Source organism: Schistocerca piceifrons, chromosome 3, assembly GCF_021461385.2.
Source record: "Schistocerca piceifrons isolate TAMUIC-IGC-003096 chromosome 3, iqSchPice1.1, whole genome shotgun sequence".
NCBI classification, from domain to species: Eukaryota; Metazoa; Arthropoda; class Insecta; order Orthoptera; family Acrididae; genus Schistocerca; species Schistocerca piceifrons.
This window is the reverse complement of record NC_060140.1, coordinates 572,328,204-572,345,351: the sequence shown is the minus strand read 5'-3', so window position 1 is coordinate 572,345,351 and position 17,148 is coordinate 572,328,204. Positions and strand designations below refer to the sequence as shown.

The 17,148-nt window shown below is 41.4% G+C and overlaps 1 protein-coding gene across 3 annotated transcripts in view; it reads right to left on the bottom strand.

The window, feature by feature from the left end:
• Positions 1 to 17,148, bottom strand: part of LOC124787741 — a 258,172-nt gene that overhangs the window by 118,659 nt on the left and 122,365 nt on the right. For all 3 annotated transcript variants that reach the window (XM_047254603.1, XM_047254604.1, XM_047254602.1), the window contains exon 10: positions 16,856 to 17,027. In XM_047254603.1, coding sequence (XP_047110559.1) covers positions 16,856 to 17,027 — 172 coding nt within the window. The remainder of the gene's footprint in view (positions 1 to 16,855; positions 17,028 to 17,148) is intronic.

Genomic DNA, 17,148 nt, shown 5'->3' with positions numbered 1-17,148 from the left:
TCAGGACTTTCAAGTCACAGATGTTGAAGTTGAAAGAGTCGCATTCTCGGGAAGACGCGTTATTGCTCTTTTTGTCCTCGTATCGCTCTCAGCCCCGAGATGGTCGCTCGCCGGCTGAGTTGCTCCACGGTCACCCTCATCAAACCTTGATGTCTTAGCTACATCTGCCGCATCAGGTTCCTGTGCAGCGGCAGACACCTGCTTTTGCCCCAGGCGACGTTGTCTACTACCGCCACTATCGAGGTTCACGGCGTTGGCTCGAAGGGCGCATTCTTCGCTGCCCCGGCCGCGCTATGTATCTGGTTTTGGGGACCTCTGATGAGGTGCGTCGGCATCTCAATCAGCTGCGCCTCTGTCGTCGCACGGGATCTGCCACTCCCCGTCTGCTTTCAGCGACGGTGCCGTCCGGTCAGCGCCCTGGGGACCCATCTACTGGCTCGCCTCGGCCCCAGGTGTTACCGACGCTGCCTTCCATTTTGCCCCATGGTGACGCGCCACCGCCGCCTGTTCTCCCGCCAGCGACGCCTGTAGTGGACACGTCGCTGCAACCGCTGGGCGCCTCCCTGGGTCACGCACCGTCGATCGCTTCCCGTGACCAGTTGTCCTCCGACATGGAACTATTGCCCGCTCCGGACCGTATGTCATCTTTGCCCGTCGGGTGCCCCGGCCCGATTGAGGTCGACCCTTCGGCCCCTCCTGTCTCTCTGCGGGCGCATACACCGCATGTTGGTGTGCATCCTGGAGCAGGTTTTCAGGCGTTTTCTAGCTCCCCACGGTCCGAATGGCAGGGTGCGGGTGGCACAGCCTCGCCTGTTGTTAGGCTCCCCACCTCGTCGCATATGTCAACATGGGGTCCTCCCCATGGCGGGCGGAAGCCTTATGTCACAATTGTATGCCGATTTGCGGGGGAGGAATGTGGTGTCACCGCCAGACACCACACTTGCTAGGTGGTAGCCTTTAAATCGGCCGCGGTCCGTTAGTATACGTCGGACCCGCGTGTCGCCACTATCAGTGATTGCAGACCGAGCGCCGCCACACGGCAGGTCTAGAGAGACTTCCTAGCACTCGCCCCAGTTATACAACCGACTTTGCTAGCGATGGTTCACTGACAAAATATGCTCTCATTTGCCGAGACGATAGTTAGCATAGCCTTCAGCTACGTCATTTGCTACGACCTAGCAAGGCGCCATTACCAGTTACTATTGATACTGTGAATCATGTACCGTCAAGAGCGACGTTCACCATTAATGGATTAAAGTTAAGTATTCCACCAGCTACATCCGTTTTTTCTAAATTCTAATTTCCTTGTCCTGTTTCAGACCTCACGCCAGCCTGCGTGAGCTGAAACACGTGCCTTTTGGCTTCCTCTAGTAACACGGTGTTGGCTCTCCTGCCAACCACAACAGTAATCACTTGCATGTGAAACACTATACTTCACTTAAAACTGTATACAACTTGAACTACCAGCTGGAAAATGCATGCTGAGCCACAGACATCTGGGTTTCACTGAAAGTACTATTTAAACATTAAAAGCAGTGGTAGCAGATAATAGAAACTATACACGCATATACATTTAAGTGCCAAAGAAACTGGTATAGGCACGCATATTCAAATACGAAGATATGTAAACAGGCAGAAACAGTGCTGCAGTCGGCAATGACTATATAAGATAACAAGTGTCTGGTGCAGCTGTTAGATTTGTTACTGCTGCTACATTGGCAGGTTATCAAGGTTTAAGTGAATTTGAATATGGTGTTACAGTTAGTGCATGAGCGATGGGAACACCATCTCCGAGGTAGTGATGAAGTGGGAATTTTTCCCATACGACCATTTCACAAGTGTACTGTGAATATCAGGAATCCTGTAAAATGTCAAATCTTGACACCACTACAGCTAGAAAAAGATCCTGCAAGAACGGGACCTACGTTGACTGAAAAAAGACCTTCAACATGACAAAAGTGCAAACCTTCCACAAATTGCTGCAGAGTTCAATGCTGGGCCATCAGAAAGTGTCAGTGTGGGAATCATTCAATGAAACATCACTGATATGGGCTCTCAAAGCTGAAGGTCCACTCGTTTACCCTTGATGATTGCACGCCTCACCTGGACTCATCAACACCAAAATTGGACTGTTGATGACTGGAAATGTGTTGCCTGGTCGGACGACTCTCATTTCAAATTGTATCGAGCGGATGGATGTGCACGGGTATGGAGACAACCTCATGAATCGATGGACTCTGCATGTCACCAGGGGACTGTTCAAGCTGGTGGAGGCTCTGTAATTGTATGGGGCATGTGCAGTTGGAGTGATACAGGACCCCTGATATGTCTAGATATGACTCTGACAGGTGACACTTATGTAAGCATCCTGTCTGATCCCCTGCAGCCATTCATTTTCATTGTGCATTCCAACGGACTTGGGCAATTCCAGCAGGACAATGCAACACCCTACATGTCCATAATTGCTACAGAGAGGCTCCATGAACACTCTTCTGAGCTTAAACATTTCTGCTGGCACTAAACTACCCAGGCATGAACATTATTGAGTATATCTAGGATGCCTTGCAATGTGCTGTTCAGAAGAGATCTCCACCCCCTCATACTGTTACGAAATTATGGTGTCAGTTCCCTCCAGTGTTGTGGCACTTCTGTGTGCTCGTGGGGGCCCTACATGATATTAGGCAGCTGTATCAGTTTCTTTGGCTATTCAGTGTATTATGTTCTTTCTATTTTATTATTAATTTTTAGTTATGAAACATGGCCAACTAGTCTCAATATGGACAAATTCATTGATATTAAGCAAACTATTGGAAATCTGAGTACAGAAATGGATAAAATTCTTGGCCAAATTGATGTGCAATATACGTCTGTAAAGCAGAAATTAGTAATTTTAAATATTCGCAACAATGGAGGATTACTCATTTGACTAGTTACTAAGCAATGTCATTAATAGGTGTTGGCCATTTTTATGAATGAAGATACTTGGGATTTTGGAGCAGTTTTGTCTGGAGTCTGGATGGTTGTTTGGGTTTGTTATGTGTGAGGAGTAATGATTGAATCGTGTTTAGTTACAGTGTGGAATTTTTGTAAGTACTGAGTCTGGGGCTTGTACTTTTCACATTCAGTACCATGAAATACTGAGAATATTTTCAGCCAGTGTCATTGGCTGTGACATAAATATTTTCAAGTAAGTTGAACTTTAATATTGTTTGCGAACCAGTATAAAGATTGGGACTTGTATTTATCACATCCAATACTGCGAAATAATTGGAATATTTAATTTATTTGACAATTAGTTGCCACAATCTGGACTTGCAATTTTTGAGATTAATTGCCTGTGTGGAATTTAAAACTTGATTCCTGAGGAATTTTCTGGGACAGTTCACTGATTTTACATAGGATAGCTGCCAAGTTAATTATGACCTCATTCTTTGGTGATATTTGAAACAGTGCATGTATCAGCTAATGTGATAGTGTTCTACGTAGTGAATAAACACAATTTATTGTTAAAACTACAAATGCTAGGAGTTGAGTTGTGGTTTCTTCACCATAGTAATTCCTGCTTGCATTATGTTTGTGGGATTAGTTCTACGGTGACAGTGACAGCACATTTTTTTGACACCTCTAGACAGTATTAAAGTTAGTTGTAAAGTCCAACCACACATTCTAGGCACTATAAAGGGCAATTTACTAAACTGTATTTCAATTTTAGTTCCTGAAATAGGATGTGGGGGATCTGAGTATTTTATTACGAACAGCAATCCTCAAAAGCAGTCCAAAAGGTGGGGGGATCTGAGTATTTTATTACAAACAGCAATCCTCAAAAGCAGTCCAAAAGCAATTCAGCTGAGCAGCAATATGCCATTGCGGGGTGATGGTAACAGAATAGCACATGACTCACAAAAAGAACTTTACATGATCATAATCAAAAATTGTTCTAAATGACTTTTACACATAAAAAACCTATCAAAGCTGAAGGCTGGTGCTGTGAAATGGCACATGCACTGACGGTTCACATCTAGCAGCTTATTCTACTCAACACAAAAGGTGACACCTTAGCGCAAAGTAATTCTAAAACTCTCTATTGTTCTTGCTTCAAGTGTCTAGCATCATTTTACTATATTATAATTTCTGCCTCAGTTCAAATACTGAGACATAAATTCCCATATGAGTGGATCAGTTTTTGCTGTACAAGAAATCCATAAGATCTCATGGTCTGCATTTAATGTTTCCCCCTTACTGTCCTGATCTTTATTAAACATCGATCACGTATGATGTAGACTCTTTTTACTTAATATACGGTATTCTGATGACTGGTTGTCTCCACAAAATTTTCCAGTTGAGGTTACATCTCAATCAGGACATCGAGAATCACAACAAATTATATGATTTATCACTTCAAACACAGCACCACATTGGATTGGATGCCACTAATTAATTATTATGATAAAATATTGCTTGTGGTCTGCTCTGACAACCATAAAAAGGCTACATGACACCACTCACATGCTTCCCTATTCTGTGATTTTTACTACTGGGAGCAGCCCAACTGTAAAATATTCTGTTTGACCGATGAGCAAAGACGTCAACTTCATTGAAGTACAACACACCTTATCAAATGTAGGGCAACTTGGATGAGGACACACGTGGCCTATCAACTGAACTGTAAATTCTGTGCAGTATTGAATATTGCATAATTACAGTTGACCTCTTACAAAGATAGAATAGCCACAGCTCAAGTGCCTACACTACAAGCAACATGTCATTCTATGGAGTACAGAAGTAGAGACATGGGAATTGGTGTCACTGCTTAGACCATGGATTTCGTTTTGTAAAAAAATGTGTCCTTATCTCTGGGTATTCTACAACACATACAGTTTGAATGGTTTTTATATTGATGAATTATTCTCTTTTTGCTTTCCAAAAATTTTCTTATTACCTTTTTCTACTGACATCCTTCATTCTCTCTAATCGATTCCCATTTTGAAACATTTTTATCTTTTTCATTATAAGCATTTTTCCTACTCTCTTACTTCCAGTTACCTCTCCTTTGTTACCTTTCCTCACTATCTACATCTACACTACTGGCCATTAAAATTGCTACACCATGAAGATGACTTGCTACGGACGCGTAATTTAACCAACAGGAAGAAGATGCTGTGATATGCAAATTATTTGCTTTTCAGAGCATTCACACATGGTTGGTGCCAGTGGCAACACCTACAACGTGCTGACATGAGGAAAGTTTCCAACCGATTTCTCATACACAAACAGCAGTTGACTGGCGTTGCCTGGTGAAACGTTGTTGTGATGCCTCATGTAAGGAGGAGAAATGCGTACCATCACATTTCTGACTTTGATAAAGGTTGGATTGTAGCCTATCGTGATTGCGGTTTATCGTATCGGGACATTGCTGCTTGGGTAGGTCGAGATCTAATGACTGTTAGCAGAATATGGAATCGGTGGGTTCAGGAGTGTAATACGGAACGCCGTGCTCGATCCCAACGGCCTTGTATCACTAGCACTCAAGATGACAGACATCTTATCCACATGCCTGTAATGGATAATGCAGCCACGTCCCGATCCCTGAGTCAAAAGATGGGGACGTTTGCAAGACAACAACCATCTGCACGAACAGTTCGACGACGTTTGCAGCAGCATGGACTTTCAGCTCGGAGACCATGGCTGTGGTCACAGACAGGAGTGCCGGTGATGGTGTACTCAATGATGAACCTGGGTGCACGAATGGCAAAACATAATTTTTTCGGATGAATCCAGGTTCTGTTTACAGCATCATGATGGTTGCATCTGTGTTTGGCGACATCGTGGTGAATGCACATTGGAAGCGTGTATTTGTCATCGCCATACTGGCATATCACCCAGCGTGATGGTATGGGGTGTGATTGGTTACACGTCTCAGTCACCTCTTGTTCGCATTGACAGCACTTTGAACAGTGGTCGTTACATTTCAGATGTGTTACAACCTGTGGCTCTACCCTTCATTCAATCCCTGCGAAACCCTACATTTCAGCAGGATAATGCACGACTGCATGTTGCAGGTCCTGTATGGGCCTTTCTGGATACAGATAATGTTCGAATGCTGCCCTGGCCAGCACATTCTCCAGATCTCTCGCCAATTGAAAACGTCTGGTCAATGGTGGCCGAGCAACTGGCTCGTGACAATACGCCAGTCACAACTCTTGATGAACTGTGGTATCGTGTTGAAGCTGCATGGGCAGCTGTACCTGTACACACCATCCAAGCTCTGTTTGACTCAATGCCCAGGTGTATCAAGGCCGTTATTACGGCCAGAGGTGGTTGTTCTGGGTACTGATTTCTCAGGATCTATGCACCCAAATTCCATGAAAATGTAATCACATGTCAATTCTAGTATAATATATTTGTCCAATGAATACCTGTTTATCATCTGCATTTCTTCTTGGTGTAGCAATTTTAATGGCCAGTAGTCTACATTTATACTCTGCAAAACCACCTTGAAGTGCATGGCAGAAAGTACATCCCATTGTACCAGTTATTAGGGTTCCTTCCTGTTCCATTCATGCATAGAGCATGGGAAGAATGATTGAATGCCTCTGTGCATGCAGTAATTATTCTAATCTTAGCCTTACTATACTTACAGGAGCGATATGTAGGTGATTGTATATTCCCAGAGTAATCATTTAAAGCCTGTTCTTGAAACTTTGTTAATAAACTTTCTTGGGATAGTTTACATCCATCTTCACGAGTCTTTCTCTTCAGTTCCTTCAGAATCTCTGTGACACTCTCCCACACATTAAACAAACCTGTGACCATTCATGCTGCACTTTTCTACACACTTTCAATATCCTCTGTAAGTCCTATCCATTACGGGTCACACATGCTTGAGAAATGTTCTAGAACTGGTTGCAAGAGTGATTTGTAAGCAATCTCAAGTCTATAACCTGATTTACCCATGACTGAACATATGTGATCATTCAATTTCATATCCCTACAAAGCCTTACACCCACGTATTTGTATGAGTTGGCTGATTCCAACAGTGACTCATTAATATTGTAATCATAGAATACTATGGTTTTTCATTTCATGAAGTGCAAAATTTGACATTTCTGAACATTTAGAGCAAGTTGCCAATCTCTACACTATGTTGAAATCTTATCAAGATCTGAATGAATATTTATGCAGTTTCTTTCAGATATTACTTCATTATAGATAACGGAATCATCTACAAAAACCACTATTTTATTATTAATATTGTCTGCCGAGATCATTAACATACAAAATGAACAGCAAGGATCACAACACACTTCTCTGGGGCACACCCGAAGTTACTTCTACATCTGACGATGACTCTCCATTCAAGATAACATGCTGTGTCCTCCCTACCAAAAAATACTCAATATAGTCACAAATTTCACTTGATATCCCATATGATCACACTTTTGACAATAAGCATAGGTGTGGTACTAAGTCAAATGCTTTTCAGAACTCAAGAAACACTTCATCTACCTGGTGTCCTTGACCTAAAGTTTTCATTATGTCATGTGAGAAAAGTGCGAGTTGGGTTTCACATGATTGATGTTTTCAAAATCCATGCTGGTTGGCACTGAGGAGGTCATTTTTTCAAGTTGCCTCTTTATGTTTGAGCTCACAATATATAATACAACAAATTGATAATCATACAATAAAGGATCCTTCTCCTTACGCTAACTTTGACATCGTTTAGCTTCTGTTTGTCTGAAAGGTTTTGGCTGCGTTTAAACTTGCAGTGAAGCTCTCTTTGCTTTCACAGTAGTTTCCTAACTTTGTTGTTGAACCACGGTGGGTTTTTCCCATCCCTCACAGTTTTACTCAGCATGTACCTGTCTAAAACGCATTTTACGATTGCCTTGAACTTTTTCCATAAACACTCAACATTGTCAGTGTCGGATCAGAAATTTTCATTTTGATCTGTTAGGTAGTCTCAAATCTGCCTCCTATTACTCTTGCTGAACAGATAAACTTTCCTCCCTTATTTTATATTCCTATTTACTTCCATATTCAGGGATGCTGCAATGGCCTTATGATCACTGATTCCCTGTTCTGCGCTTACAGAGTCGAGAAGTTGGGATAGTGCACTCAGTATAATGTCACTCGATGCTCTGTCCCTACCACCCATACCACCCGTCCTAAACTTCTGAGTGTCCCAGTCTATATCTGGTAAATTGAAATCTCCACCTAAGACTATAACATGCTGAGGAAATTTATATGAAATGTATTCCAGATTTTCTCTCAGTTGTTCTGCCACTAATGCTGCTGAGTCGGGAGGTCGGTAAAAGGAGCCAATTATTAACCTAGCTCAGTTGTTGAGTATAACCTCCACCCATAATAATTCACAGGAACTATCCACCTCTATTTCACTACAGGATAAACTACTACTGACAGCGACAAACACGCCACCACTGGTTGCATGCGATCTATCCTTTCTAAATATCATCTGTGCCTTTGTAAAATTTTGGCAGAATTTATCTCTGGCTTCAGCCAGCTTTCTGTACCTATAACAATTTCAGCTTCGGTGCTTTCTATCAGCACTTGAAGTTCCGGTACTCTACCAATGCAGCTTCAGCAGTTTACAATTACAATACCAATTGCTGCTTGGTCCCTGCATGTCCTGACTTTTCCCCGCACCCTTTGAGGCTGTTGCCCTTTCTGGACTTGCCCGAGGCCATCTAACCTAAAAAACCGCCCAGTCCATGCCACACAGCCCCTGCTACCCGTGTAGCTGACTGCTGGGTGTAGTGGACTCCTGACCTATCCAGTGGAACCCGAAACCCCACCACCCTATGACGCAAGTCGAGGAATCTGCAGCCCACATGGTCGCAGAACTGTCTCAGCCTCTGATTTAGACCCTCCACTCGGCTCTGTACCAAAGGTCCACAGTCAGTCCTGTCGACGATGCTGCAGATGGTGAGCTCTGCTTTCATCCCACTAGCAAGACTGGCAGTCTTCACCAAATCAAATAGCCGCTGGAAGCCAGAGAGGATTTCCTCCAATCCATCAATCCATAGTGACACACATCATTTGTGCCGATATGAGCTACCACCTTCAGATGGGTGCACCCTGTACCCTTCATGGCATCTGGAAGGACCCTTTCCACATCTGGAATGACCACCCCCACCCCCCTTCCTGCCCCAGTATGCACAAGGAGTGCACATTGGTTTTCTTCCCCTGCCTTGCAGCCATATCCCTAAGGGGCCCCATTACGTGCCTGACGTTGGAGCTCCCAACTACCAGTAAGCCCACCCTCTGCGACCGCCCGGATCTTGCAGATTGAGAGGCAACCTCTGGAACAGGACAAGCAGCCATATCCGGCCAAAAATCAGTATCAGCCGGAGACAGAGCCTGAAACTAGTTCGTCAGACAAACTGGAGAGGCCTTCCGTTCAGCCCTCTGGAATGTCTTTCGCCCCCTGCCACACCTCGAGATGACCTCCCACTCTACCACGGGTGAGGGGTCAGCCTCAATGTGGGCAGTATCCCGGGCAGCCACAGCCATAGTCTGATTGGGGGAAGCTTGGGACGAGCTGGCCGTCCCCGACAAACCCCCGTCCGGACCCACACAGTGATGCCCATTGGCAACAGCCTCAAGCTGTGTGACCGAAGCCAACACTGCCTGAAGCTGGGAGCGAAGGGATGCCAACTCAGCCTGCATCCAAACACAGCAGTCGCAGTCCCTATCCATGCTAAATACTGTTGTGCAAAGAACATCTGAACTAATCTACAGAGAGCACAAACAATTTGACACAAAATTTAAATGGTTATTAAAATACAAGATTGCCTAGTAAATGCAGTAATGCTGCTACTTGCGCACTGCTGACACACTGCTCGGCGGCAGAAGGAGACTACGTGATTTTACACTATTCAGGTACTAAAACACAATGCTACAACTCTCAAATACTATAATACGCCCAAAATTTATGAATTAAACAATGCAAGTACCCAAAAACATGTAAATAAATAAAGAATTAAACTATGTAACAAATAAGTGAGCTAAGAGTATAGGACTTGCTGCTGGCAGCTGCTTATCCAATGGCGGCAGGAGCACACTGGCTGTGACCAACAGACACTCGCTGTTCAAAACAAAAACAGAAGACAGATGACTATGCATTTCAGCTTCTGATTGCTACCCTCAGTTTCAGTTCCTGTCTCGTTCACTAAGGACTCGAAACTAACTTTGGTTCCACTAACAGCCTTTACATATGATCAGAATTTCTTTGGGTTCTGTGAAACATCACTTGACAATAGTTTGCTACAGTAGTCACTGAAGGCATCATGCATTGCTCACTTGACAGCCAAATGCATTTCTTTCAGCATCTCTCTATCTGTAACCCTGCACTTATTATGCAGTAATCTCTGTTTCTTTAGAAGTTTCTTTACAGTGACTGACACCACAGAGATTCCCTCCCATCATGAACTGTTCTACAGGGTACATATCTGTCCAATGCATGGTCAACTGTTCTTTTAAACTTGAGCCATAGATCTCTACATGCTCCTGCCATGTGTTGAAAGTTTCGAGTTCCTCAGTGACATATGACACTACTGATTTTTTAAAAGTCTAGTTTACTGAACATATATATCTTTCTGCTTGTTTTAGTTGTCTTTTGTACTTTGGTAATCATTGTTACCACAATCACGTCATGATCACTGACACCAGTTTCGATGTAATTTTCCCAATTAAAGTGAACTAAGATTTTTTCTAAAGTTTTCAGTTACAACAGGAGATGAGTCTGTTGGGTGATAAAAGGACCCAATTATAATTTTATGCCCACCTCTAATACTGAGTCTTGCCCTAATGACCTCACATGTAGCTTCAGTTTCCATCTTGGTGGATCTGAGTTTCTTCTATACAGCAGCAAATACATCATCTCCATTTCCCAATTGTCTATCCTTTTGATATATACCTAAATTTTCCCCATAAATCTCACTGCTATCAATTTCAGGTTTCAATAGCTATCTGTGCCTAGTATTATGTGAGCTTCATTGCTTTTCATGTATGCTTCAAACTCTGGCACTTTGTTGTGAATGCTTCAGCAGTTTACCATCAGGATTTTAATACTCTCATCTATGGGATGCATTTCTTTCAATCTCACATTGATACTTCTGAGTTTCCTGCAGTTATCATTATCTGGAATAGATGAAGACTTCCCTAATCTAAAAAAAACCTTGTGTGCACCCCACACTTTCTTTTTGTTTTCTTTATTTTCCATCTGCATCTTGAGATTTTATTTCTTTTTAGTTTTTGTTTGTGAACCATCAGTAAGCTCCATGTTATCATCTGCATCCAAATCTCAGTCATTCCATTATTATTTCTGACTTGATTCCTGAATTTTGTGAGCCTCCTCACTGCAAATCAGAAATCTATGCCGTTATAACATGATTACTGTTATTCATGTCTATATACATTCCTGTTTCACCAAATGGTGAGCAACTCCTCTTTAGAGTGAAGTTCAGTCATTCACTCATTCACACACATATTGTGTTCTGTAAGTTAGGAGTTAAGTTATTCGTCAACAGGCAGAGGTAGTCTTTGTAGGCAAGATCTGTAAAGTTTATTAACAAGCAATTATGTGTAGTAATAACTGTCTCATATTGATAATTAATACTGCTATCTTAGAAGAAGGCAGTTACATTGAAAAAAGTTGCTCTTCGTCCTCCTCTCACATCTTAAGGTCAGGATATTCTGATAAGTTATACAGGAATGGGTAATAAGGACTCTTGCACTTTTTTAATGTGTGAGTATTTCCAATTTCTTTTCTGATGTCTCCTGGCTACCTTTAAAGACTACATTCTGAACTCCTGACAGGTACACGTAATCTATATGGGAATTACTTTCACTTCTAGTATTACTGTTGTAAGTTCCACAGTTGATGCTAAATTCACTCTGATTACTAATCACAAATACCTTCTTTTTTCTTGTGCCTTTGTTCCACATTAGCACAGGTTTGGCAATTCTAAATGGATTTGGCATGGTTAATTTAAGGGATGGGCAGATTCCCTTCCTACTGCCAACCCATTACCTCCCAGGATGGAAAAAGTGTACCACAATTGTTTGAATGTAATATCATTCATGTTAAGTGAGTGAATATTTTCTAAATGTTTGCAGATTGTGTAAATGAGGTGGATACCAGACTGGCATTCACGTAATGGGGTGTAGGAAACTGCCCAAAAACCATGTCCAAGCTAGCCAGTATGCTGACGTTCATCATTAATCCATCATGCGTATTTGATAAGAAGCCAGCACATCTGACATTCATCATTAATTCATTATGCATATTCGATAAGAAGCTAGTACACCTCCTCATCCCAGAAGTGGCGCTTTAACATTCATGACTAACCAGATGGTTATTAATCACAAATACTGTTAGAGTATAAATGCACTGGCATATAATTTTTGCCTTGGCTGTATTGCCACAGGACAGTACTGAGTGAAAGTATGCTACCAATCCCATCTGCAGATCAGCACATAACATTTCTAAAAGAAAAGCAAGTATTACTGAAATTTTTGCTTAATTTATTAATGTGCTAGTGCCAAGTCAGTTTGTTATTCATCTTGGCGCCTAAGAATTTCACACATTTAGTAAGTTCTCATTGATATCCACTTGTGGTGCCAGTAGGTAAATTTTATTTCTTTGGAATAGCAAAACATAATTTTTTTAAGCTTAAGGCTCAATGGACTTGTTTCGGTCCTTCATCAGTATCATCAGCTAAAACTTCCTTTTTGAAGAGTCTTCCATTGTCTTTGCTAAAAAATTTGTGTAAGTCAAGAGTAGGAGTTGTCCAAGTATTGATCACTGTGGGACATCTTGTTTAATGTTTCCACAGTCCAAACTTAGTTCCATTCCCATGGTACCATTTATTAATGTAGTCTTTATGTTTTCTGTTGTTGAGTTATGAGTCTTACAAGAAAAAAAGGTAGAGGGGGGGGGGGGGGGAGGGCTTTAACATCATTACATTTGTTTCTGTGGCAAAATTTTATGACCTACATAATTGTAAGCTTTGGAAAGGTCACGGGAAACAGTAACAGAATAATTTTTTCATGTTTAGCTCTAACAGAATGCAGTTTTTGAGGTGATATATTTCTTTTTCTGTTGATAATCTTTTACAGGAGCCAGATTAAGCAGTTGTTATGAGCTTATTGTTAGAAAAGTGGAAATGAGAAGGAGGGAGATGGGTATATAATTAGAGGTCACATGCTTTTCTCCACTTTCAAATGGCTATTACAGCTGCACATTTATTCTTTCAGGAAGTAAACCTCAAAACAGGTAATTCGATACGAATGTATAAGGTCAGTAGATGATTTTAGTATATTGGTCAAAGTGTCATCATAGAAGTTACTGCTATTCAGTGACCTAATAATGTTTGAGAATTCTTTAACAGTCGAACTGGCAAAATTGATATCTGCTGTTGGAAAATGCAGTGTCTTTTTAAGTAAATTTAATAAATCTGTTCTCTGTGGCTCATTTTTTGCCTGTATGTTTTCAGATGCTAGTAATAAAAAACTGTTGAATTTAGTGGTCAAAGATTTGGATGTAATTTAATCTGTGTTTCAGCTAAAGGTCATCAGAGATCTATCATTTGTCCAACAAACTTAAATCCTGTCATACCTATCTGTGTTTTCTCTGTTCTTGAAATTTTGTATGTTTGGTGCATAGTGCATGGTTTCTGCTTTCTTTTAAACTTGCATTCGCGAAAAATATCAAATAAATTTTTAGATATGAAACTGTATTGAGTCAATATTATTCACTGCAGTTACTCAGTGACACACTTCACTACTCCTAGAAGCACACAAGAGCTGTTGATGAGATAGCTTTTGATACATTATTTGGCACTTAAGGAAGTTACAGTTTATCTGATTCAGCACAACTCACATAGGGTTCTGGAATTAACTGCCATCAACCTCTCATTTAACTGATAAAATAGATTTCTTAGCTTACAGATGTTCATTTAAATCTTACTAGATAAAAAACCATAAATTAAACAAATATTTATCACAAAATCGTTAAGGCTTTTGTTTCCACTTGTTTACAAACTACCTGTTGGCTTCTGTCTGGGGTTCTTTGGCTGATATTTGTCTGATGATTTTTCTGATGTTTCGCTACCACGAGTGGCTAGCATTGTCAAAGCTTCACCCTCCATTGCTAGTGGTGGACGGAAGCTGAGCTTGCAGCTGCCAACGTCCAAGGGCTCTTCTCTGGTCATTTGTGGTGCTGTTCTGCTACCTGCAATAGTCACTTGCCACAGCATGGGAATCCAGGATCTGTTTACCTTGAGGCTTTCTTCTTTCTTGTTGGAGCTATTCTTGTGTTTGTGTATTTGTATAGCTTCTCTGAAAAAACGGGTGTGATAGCTCTTCTCTACAGCCAGAACTTCCATGTTGGTGAATTTTACTATGTGTTTTGCCTCACTCAGCGCCTGCTCTGACACGACCAATTTATTCACTTGTCGCAAATTGCAATGTCACTAGTCATTCCAGTATAAACTTTTCCACATATGCATGGTATGTGATATAGTCCTGACATTTCCACTGGGTCCCTTTTCTCCTTTGCCAATCTGAGACACTCTTTGATCTTTTTTGTCAGTTTGTAAATAATCTTAGGGCTGTGTTTGCAAAATATACAGCCAATTCTGTCACTCTGGGAATGTATGACAGGAAGACCACACCCAACATTTCTTTTCCCATTGTGTCACTTCACCGAGTGTGTGACTCTGTTATACTTCTAATATAGCTTGTGCAATACCCATTGCTCCTTAGAACACTTTCCAGATTTTGCATTTCATGCCTGAGGTGCTGCGGCTCACATATTTGTCTTGCTCACATTATGAGTGTAGCTATACTTCTAATATAATTTGTGGAGTACCCACTGCTCCTCAGAAAACACTCCAGTTGTTACATTTCGTGCCAGAGATGTTGTGACGAACATATTTGTCTTGCTCACATTACGAGCATATTAATCAAGCCTCTTTTCTGGCTCGGGTGGTGATTTGACAGTTTATGCAGGTATTGGTGCATGTGTGTCGATTTTTAATACATGCTATGTCCCAGGCTTTCACCATCCCTTGTGATCAGCACATATAGAATTGGTAGTTGTTTGTTGTTTTCCACTTTCATGGTAAATTTTACTTTGGCATGGTGGCCATTCAAGTGTCTCAGGAAGTCACTGAGCTGTTCCTCACCATGGCTACACACAACTAGAGTGTCATTGATGTATCTGTACCACCCCTTAGGTTTACAAGGTGCCCAGTCCAGTGTCTATGCTCCAAAATGTTCCATGAAGAAGTTGGTCACCACTGGACAAAGTGGACTACCCATGATGATGCCTTCCAGCTATTCACAGAAGTTGTCATTCCATGTGAAATAGATCATGGTGAGACATGCATGAAAGAACTTGGTGATGTTTTGCAGGAATATGGAACCAATGTGCTCCATAGATTCACTGAGTGGCACTTTTGTAAACAAAGAAACAACATCAAAGCTGACCAGGATCTCATTTAAGGCAAGTTATAGTTTCTTCAGCTTCTCAATGATATGTCCTGAGTCCTTTATGTATGTGTCAGGGAAACTAGCAATCAGAAATAGGGATGTAGAAATTAGTAACATATTTTAAAAACTACAAACAACCTTGCAAAATAGATGCCCTTAAGAATATTCAAAAATGTTGAAATACTTTCCTAATGCATTGGAACATAATTGTGTTAACTTCAAGCTATCAAAATAATAAAGAAATAAAAATTAATGACTTGCAAATTATTCTGTAAGAAACGCTGACCATCAAGGTGGTTTTGCTTGAATGAACATTGGTTTATAAAGGACAGTATCAAAATCTTAATTGCCTTTGGAAATTTACACTTTGTAAGTAGTTTTTGTAGGAATACTGTAACCCGTACAGGATCTTTTTCATTTGTGTAAGGGTAAATGGGATGTAAAGCAAGACATGATTTTGATCCAATTAATGCAGAAAGTATGTTTGAAAGCTACTGTATAGAAAGGACAAAATATCGTAATTTTATCTGTGTATAGAACTATAAGTGTGGAAATAATGAAACTATTTTTGTTGAAATTCCAGTGGCTCTTGCAGAATGTGTGGCTGGAGGAGAGAGGCCACGTGTTTTGCCAGTCTATGTGTTGGTGAGCCAAGAGCATTAAAAATTGGTCTTACTGCAACATTGTTCTTATGGATCTTCGGTAATCTGTACAGTCGAGGTGGTAGGGCTTTTGTGTTGCCCAGGTTATTCTGTGTGTCCTCCGGCAGAGAAGATGTCTTGATTAACCGTTTTGTATTCCACACAAATTTATATGGGAATGACTGGGCGATCAATCAACACCTAGTTCACAGAACATGAGCGACATTGCAAGTTGAGGCAGGTGGAGAAATCGGCCATAGCAGAGCAGGCACTGAGTGAGGCTAACCACATAGTAAAATTCACTGACATGGAAGTTCTCGCTGCAGAGAAGAGCTATCACATGTGCTTTTTCAGATACACAAATACACAAACACAAGAGTAGCTTCAATAAGAAAGAAGAAAGCCTAACGGTAAACAGATACTGGATTCCTGTGCTGCAATGAGTGACCGTTGCAGGTAGCAGGAGGAGAATAGCACCAGAAATGACCAGAGAGAAGCCCTTGGACACTGGCATGCCACTTGCACATAGTCTATGGCTGCGAGCTCAGCTCCAGTCTACCAGCAGCAATGGACGGTAAAGCTTTGACAGTGCCAGCCACTTGTGCTGGCAAAACTTCAGAAAAATCCTCAGATGAATGTCAGCCGAAGAACCTGAGACAAAAGCCAACAGGCAGGTTGTCAAATATTTATCACTTACAACATGAATATGAAAACCATTTGCGTCTTCAAGTCCTTCAATATTTGCCTCAATGTCGGTGATATCATACTCAGTTTGCTGGAAGTATTCTAGTTTTCCTTTTATAGATGGCAACAAACCATTGCCAAACCAATCTTTCACAACAGCTTTGCGCCTGTAAACTGCCGTTATCCTGGAAAATGAAACATACTGATTAGTCAGTTATTAATTTTTATATAAGTGTACATTGGTATTAGTATGATGATACTCACGGTTATGCCTCATTGTCTGTGACATCGTACTCAGTTTGCCAG